The sequence below is a fragment of the Rhinopithecus bieti genome, unplaced genomic scaffold, assembly GCF_001698545.2.
Source record: "Rhinopithecus bieti isolate Rb0 unplaced genomic scaffold, ASM169854v2 scaffold_8601, whole genome shotgun sequence".
In the NCBI taxonomy this organism is placed as follows: domain Eukaryota; kingdom Metazoa; phylum Chordata; class Mammalia; order Primates; family Cercopithecidae; genus Rhinopithecus; species Rhinopithecus bieti.
In genome coordinates, this window is record NW_016806193.1 from 1602638 (window position 1) to 1610046 (window position 7409).

The 7409-nt window shown below is 47.8% G+C and overlaps 1 protein-coding gene across 3 annotated transcripts in view; it reads right to left on the bottom strand.

The window, feature by feature from the left end:
- The window catches only part of PRICKLE2 (prickle planar cell polarity protein 2), a 360971-nt gene extending 355737 nt beyond the window's left edge, over positions 1-5234 (bottom strand). The window contains exons 1-2 of one of the 3 annotated variants that reach the window (XM_017875016.1): positions 4949-5234; positions 4213-4298 (exon numbers count right to left, since the gene is read on the bottom strand). In XM_017875016.1, the coding sequence (XP_017730505.1) occupies positions 4213-4298; positions 4949-5098 (236 nt within the window). In that variant the 5' untranslated portion in view covers positions 5099-5234. Of the gene's footprint in view, positions 1-4212; positions 4299-4399; positions 4485-4948 lie in introns of those variants that run through there. The other 2 variants (XM_017875018.1, XM_017875017.1) reach the window with 2 other exon arrangements.
- Positions 5235-7409: the final 2175 nt, after the last annotated feature.

Consider the following 7409-nt stretch of genomic DNA (forward strand, 5'->3'; position numbering starts at 1 on the left):
TGGCATTGTCAAGCTTTAAAATGGTAGCTGATAGAGAAAGCTTACTTTCTCTTTGGGGGAGATGAGATTGCTCATTCAGGATTTGCAAGCTTCAATCACTTCCAGTCCCTGACAGGTAACCTAAATATTTGAAGAGTTCCCTGAACTCAACTAGATTGCTGGAGAGTATGGCGAGCTGCGGTCACGCCCATCTAAAGGGCAACTACTCAGCTCCTGTCAGATACTGTCAGAAATGCAGGAAAGTATTCCTGATGTTACCTGATCTTTGGATTTTTCAACAGAAGCCGGAAACCTGGGCTTATGTTAGAAAAAGCCTCCTTATTTAATATGTTGTATGGATCAAACAAAACCTATCTGCAAGCTGGATTTGACTCAAGGGCTTTCAGTTTGTGAGCACTACTTTAGAACAAGTAACAAGAGGCAGTGAATCACAAGAAAATGAGCCAAATTTGGTTTTGGAGCCAAATCCCAGCAGCATTCTCCCTTAGCCAGGTGACCTTGGGCTAAGTTACTTAACAACCCTCAGCCTCAGTTTTCTTACCAGGAAAATAATCACATCTATTTTTATAGGGTTTAGTGAGGATGAAATTAAAACGTATGTAAAACACGGAAGCACAATCCCGAACAAAGCAAGCACTCGTTCTTATTGCTGATGCTGTTTTGGTATTACCATAATTATTACTATTATTATTCATCAGTTCTTGGCATGTAGATAAGCAAATCTTCACTGTAAAAATGGCTATTTTTCTCTCCCTGTTCAAACTGGTTGCAAACAAGCAAGGCCAATTAACCCCCACTCAGAAAGCTATCTTGTAGCAGGGTAAGCTAAGTGCTTAGTTATTAATGATTTTGTTCTGGCTGCAGTCCATGAAGATGCCCTAATCTTCCTTAATGAAAATTCCCTCAGCAGCCCAGCCCAGCAGAGTCTTCCCTAGGCCACCCCGAAGTGATGTTTCTTCCAGGATAGGCCATCTGCGGGGAGCACCCTGCAATAGCCACCTTTGCTCCCCAGCTGCCTTACATCAGGTGGAGGAGAGAGGTCCTGCTGACAATTGTGAGACCTTTGTACTCTAAGACTCATAAATACCTGTCTTGGAGGTTTTGTTTTCTGTTTTGTTCTTTTAGAAATTCTAAAAAAAAAACCCCACAGTTGCTACCTAAAGGTGTGGGTGACAACAAAAATAGAAAGAGTGTATGATCACTCAGGAAAATCCCCATAAAATATACAAGATTTCAACAGGACCGTGGGCATCTTTCCTGGCACAGAGGAAGACTCGACGTAGGAAAAGCAATTTGCCATACACAATGCTGGGTGTTTTAACTCAATGCTTCTCAACCTTTAATGCATACAAGCAGCAGCCAGGGATCTTGTTCAAGCTCAGGTTTGGATTGAGGAGGTCTGGGGCGGGCCAGAGACTTTGCATTTCTAACAATCTCCCATGAGATGATGATGTTGCTGGTACCTGCGTCAGGTGTGAATGAGCACAATCCTCTTCTCTTGCTTCATTTAGGTCTCTGTTCAGATGTCACCTTCTCAGAGAATCCTTTCCTCACTACTTTATCTAAAATGTGATTAGTGGAATAAGGGCAGGAATATTGTTTTGTTCTTTGCTGTGTCACCAGAGTACCAGGTGCAGAGCAAGCCCTCAAATATTTGTTCCTTAGAGAGCTGCCAATTTGACAGGTGAGGAAAATGGAACTCAGGGAACCTAAGTCATTTGCCCAAGGTCACACAGCTTGCTGAAGCCATTGCAAATGCCAGCCCTGCTCTGTCTGGACTTCAAAGCTCCACCATATCAGAGGGAAGCAAAGTTTGTTTACAACACCCTTCCTCCCTAGAACTTTAGTGCCGTCATGCCGGGAGGCAGTAACACAATTCTATCCTGTTTTTAAGAGATGCCTGCTGTGTGGACAAAGTACTGGAAGGGGACCAGGGTGGAAGCAGAGAGACCAGTGAAGGGGATGACGCAGTGAACAAAGGAAACAAGTGATCATCTTAGGGTTCTTTGGCATTTGGGGTGAGGACAGTTCCATTCTCCCTTTTGGGTCAGATCAAAGGCAGCATTCGGCCTCTGTGTCAGGCCTACCTTTTCTTCCTACCCAGGCCCAACTCTCTCTCAAAGGGGCTCATGCTTGCCCCAGTGAGAGGGCTGTAAAGTGGGTTTCAAACTGCCAAAAAGAAGACCATGCTATGTAACCCAGAAATAGTTATCTCTCTTCTCCAAAAGGTCACCCAAAAGTATGCCCATAAGAAAAGGAGAGGGTAAGGGCAAGAAGACGCTTCCTTTCCAGCAATGGGTGGTGGAAGTGCCATAAAATCCCTATTCATGAAGCCAAAGTGGTCTTTCTGCTGGGGTAGGGCAATTGCTTCAGCATGAAAATCTGTCAAAGCCTGTTGAAAGGGTCTCTTTCCAAAAGAATAGTTCCATAATTGGGCTGAAAATAAAACACTTGTTTTCCCTTTGCAAAATCAGCCAGATTAAAACAGCTTAAAATTATTCAAAAAGCTGTGATCATGAAGCTAGAGTGGCCCTGGACCCCTAGCATCCCAAGATACACTAGTTATGTCTCCTCCTGAGCAGTGGTTGAAGGGATGCTAAAAATCATTAACAAAATTAGCAAATATTTATGATATGCCTGGGACTGGACAAAGCATGTGTTTTTCACGATCTATTTAATCCCTACAATCATGCTCTGCATTAAATGCCATTATTATGCCCACTTAACAGTAGGGAAACTGGGAACTAGGGAGAGTAGTGACAGACAGGTGATCAGGGATCACACAGTGAAGGAGAGAAGTCAGGCTACACACCCACCCTGCGCCACTGCCCCACAAAGCCCCTGTTCAGAAGTTGACCCAAGGGCTGCAGAGTAGGTGAGGAAAGGAAAGTTGGAAATCACTTACTCTGCTGTTCATTACTCTGCCTCTCCCACCCCCATTAGAGCACAAGATGCATCAAAAAGGAAGCACTCAGTAGTTTTGTTGTGCTGGATTTGGTTTACAAAATAAGGCTTCTACACCTATTCTCATTTTTTCACCCATATTCATATTTGGGACACACAAGGGTCTGGCCTACAGCACACCGATTTGGGCTACCACATCGGTACCACTGATGAATGTCTATGTCTGCCAATTACATATTTATAAGGTCGTCTGCCTTGACTCTGACACAGAAGTTATTAAATGCTCGGGAGCCATAAGGGTTGCGCTCAGTGCCCTGAAACAAAGGCAAAGAGGCTGCCAGACCCATCTGAAGCAGGAACAAAAGCATTTAATTTCTGAAGGAGCTGGTTGGGAGTTTTCTTATAACTGGGTGCCCAGCACACATTACAAATGGGGAAAAGTAGAGATGCACTAATGGGGTGGGGGTGTGGAATCAAAGCAGGCTTTTCTGCCTAGCATCCAGAAAAAGCCCTCGTCATAAGCAGCTTGAGTGGTGGAGAAAGGGGGAAAGATGCGCTAATCCAAGAGAGAATGTGTTATGATATTGCACAATTTTCTCCTGTCACCAGTTTTTCCTTTTCATGAAGACGCCAGGGAGGATTCACCTCTTGCTTGAAATCAGCAAACTGACAGCTTGTAAGCCTGCACCCCAACTTTTCCCAATCAGAGCCCCAGCAGCCAGATGCATTGGGAGGGCACCCAGCTCCCTTGTCTCCCAAACATAATCATTCCAATCCAAGCTGGGGCTGCCTGGAAGTCAACACTCAAGGCACATTTAATAAGAAACATCTGGCCACCGAAGAGGGTTGACACGGCGCAGGCGGGCAGCAATGGATCTGTGGTTGGGACCAAGAGTTACAGGCGCTGAATTAAAAACACAATTGGAAAACACCAGCTAGTCCAGGGAATCCTACACACACAGCACTGTGGCACTTGGCAACACTGTCACGCCCAGGGTGAATTGTTTTGGAGTGAGTTACCTAGACACATAGTGCCAGTGCTAGGGATCCACAGTTTTCACATCAGGGAAACGCAGCCTGAGCCCGGCTCTCCTGCATCCCCCAGTGTCTGGCCACCACTTCCACCTCCAATATTTGTAGCAGATGTAGCTCCGCTCTTAAAGAAACAGCCTTTGCATTCTTTCCATGTGACTTACAAGTGAGATTTAAGGCGCGGGGGGAATATATATATATATATATATATATATATATATATTACATATTGCATATTTTTTCTTGCTGTAGTGTTGTGCATTTAAGGCTTCCTACCTCCATTTATGTAAGGCGAACCCAGGGCACTGGTCACCACAGGCGTTACATGGCTGGCCTCGCTCTATCCGCCCCAGTCCGGTCAACTTCAAAACAAAAAGAAAACACACGCATGTCTCCACCACGGGGGCTCCCTCCACAGCCCCACTCGTGTCCCAGGCAGGATTGCCTGCCCCTCCCACCCTACCTCCTGTGATTTGAGTCAACTGTTCCTCTTCTGTATGGGGGTCACGGGGCGGGGCGCTGCCAGTGCCCCAGGGGTGGCCTCCCGTCTGCCTGGGGAAGGGTGCGAGGACCCAGGCAGGCTGCCTCCGGCATGGGCACCACACCACCTAGAAATGGCCACGGCTGGGGCTTTGTCTCCCCCAGACACCTTGGTCACGGGTTTCTAAGAAACAAAAGCAAGACCCTTCAGTTCCCTGGAGTCCGCAAGAAGCGAGCATCGCTGGACCGGGCTGGTGCTCCCGGAAAGGGGGCAGCAGAGGACACCCCAAAAGACAGCCTCAAAGTCCAAGTCCCCGCTAGAGCTCCAAGTGGCTGGACGCTGGAGCTTTGGTGCTGGGATTCCGATTTGCCTGGAGGGAAGGGGCTTTCCAGGGATCCCCCAGACTGTGACCCTGAGGACCACGGTTCGGGTCTCCCTGTAGCCCAGCCGCGGGGTCGGAACCTAACCCCTCCCGCGCCTTCGAGCGCTCTCTGGCGCCCTGGACTCGCCCCGCCCGCGGGGCTGGCTTACCTGGGGCCACAGGTGCGCAGCCGCGGGGCGCAGTGGGGCTGCGCGCGGGCGCTCGCGGCCGGCTGGAGGTGCCCGGCGATCGGCCCCGCTCGAGCGGGGGACACTCACCGAGCGGCTGGAGAGTCTTTTCCGGGAGCTCCGGCTGAACATGGCCGGACGCCTCCTGCTCGCAGTGCCGTCCGTCGGTCCGTCCGCGCCGCGGCCGGGAGGGCGGGTCGCCTGGGCGGGCACCCTTGGCGGCCGCTGGCCTGGCTGTCTCCGCCTTGCAGCCCCCAGCTCTCTCCGGAGCTCACGCCTACCCCTCCTCCCTTTCCTCTGCCTCTCCCTCCCCGCCCGCAGGTCCCTCCCTCTCTCCCGGCATCCCCCCGCCCTCCCGGGTTCGCCCCGCGGTCCACCGGCTCTTCCCATCCCTCCCCCGCACCCAGCTGGGGCCACTTTCTCCCTTTTCCTGGCTTCCAGGCCCACTGGGCACAACTCCCGGCGCTCACCTGGTCCCGCCCCCGAAGGCTCGTCCCTCACCCTTGTCCCCAGCCTAAGGGCAGGGACCGTTTCACGCTCCCCTGCCGCTGTAGCTGGGGTAGGGGAGTGGAGATGGAAGGATGAGGGTTGAGTTTTTTTAAGGTATAATCCACATACAGTAAATTCACCCTTTTTTAGTGCACAGTTTTGCCAGTTTTGACAAATTCGTACAGACCTGTAACCACCACCACAATCAAGCTATAAAACAGCCCTCTCACCCCCGAAAATGGATTATTTTAAAAGTTTGTACTGTGCCTGGAACCTAGTGTTCATTAGGTGTTGGGAGAGGAAGAGGAAGTGGAGGAGGAGGAGGAATTACGTCCCTATGTAATTGTACAGTGCCTAGAATATAGTAGATGCTCATTAAGTAACTGTTGAATCATTGTATTCAAGCTTTAAAGCCATCACGCCTTTAGTGCCTTTTCTCCCATTACCTTTTCCAACACTTATTAGCTGGTGATCTCCCCAAGTTAACCTCTTTGTGCCTCTGTCTCCTTATCAATAATAATTTTTTAAAATGATGTAACAAGAGTCCTTATCTCACACCATTGTTGAGAGAGCTGAGTTGGGACATATATAGTTATTATAACAGGCACACACTAAGGCTCATTAAAGATTAGCTGTCATGGCCAGGCATGGCTCACGCCTGTAATCCCAACACTTTCAGAGGGGGAGGCAGGACAATCTCTTGAGGCCAGGAGCTCCAGACCACCTTGGGCAATCTGACAAGATCCCATCTCTATAAAAAGTAAAAAATTAGCCAGTCATGGTGGTGCACACTTGTAGTCCTAGCTACTTGGTAAGCTGAGGCAGAAGGATCACTGGAGCTCAGGAGTTTGAAGTTACAGTGAGCTATGATGGCCCCACTGCACTCCAGCCTGGGTGTTAGAACAAGACCCTGTCCTTATAAAATAAATAAAAATAAAGATTAACTGTCAAAGAGGGAAAAACTTAGTAAGTCTGAGAGGTTCAGGTCACATGCCAGCTTATCATTAATGTTTCTACTCAAACATCACCTTCCCTGAGAGAACTTTCCTGGCCCCCGCTGTAACCTCTCTCACACTAATATGATCTCGCAAACACTAATACGATGTGTAGCATACATTGAAATGATCTTGTTTGCTTGTTTATTTGTCCTCACCCAAACCCAAGTTACACAACAGAAAGGATGTTGTCTTCTTGGCCTCAGTCGCTCTAGAACCTGTAACAATGCCTGCCTCTAGTAGGTTATCTATAAATATTTCTTGAAAGAAGACATTCTTCTCATTGTCAAAAAAGAAAACTGTCCAAACTTAGTGTTTTACAGATGAGACACTGAACTTTGATAAGAAAGGGTGTTTGCCTGGAGTGGCACAGCAAATGAGTGGCAAGGCCAAACCACCTACACCCCAAATTCAAAAGAATAGGGGCCATAACTCAGACACACCCAGTGGATCAGTGTCAGCTGATTGTCTTCACTGCCTAGACAGTAAAGTTTGGTTTCGTTTCTAGGCCAGAATTAGGATGAGGCAAAGAAGGCCTTTGGGAGCAACATGTGCTGGGGTGCTAAGAAACTCAGTAACCAAAATAAACCATGTTTTTATTCAATATTCTAAAGAATCAAAGTTAACACCAAAAAAAACTCCATGATGAACAGAATATCATTTTAAATAAACACAGGATTCTACCCTATACTTATATAACCGTGCCTCACTCACCTCACCTTAATCCTGGCCCTGGTAAAAATGTTCCAAAACTCAGGGACATTAAGGATAGATTTCCTTATATTGCTTTATCTAAGTTACTCACCACCCATTATCACCATTAGATGATATACCCACAGAAGGTAAATACCCAGGCTTTTTTGTCTCTTCGTTAGCCCAGGCTTAGCACAGCATCTGACTCATTTCAAATGTTCAACAAACATTTGTTAAATAACTAAATCTAAGGCAGTAGATTAGGC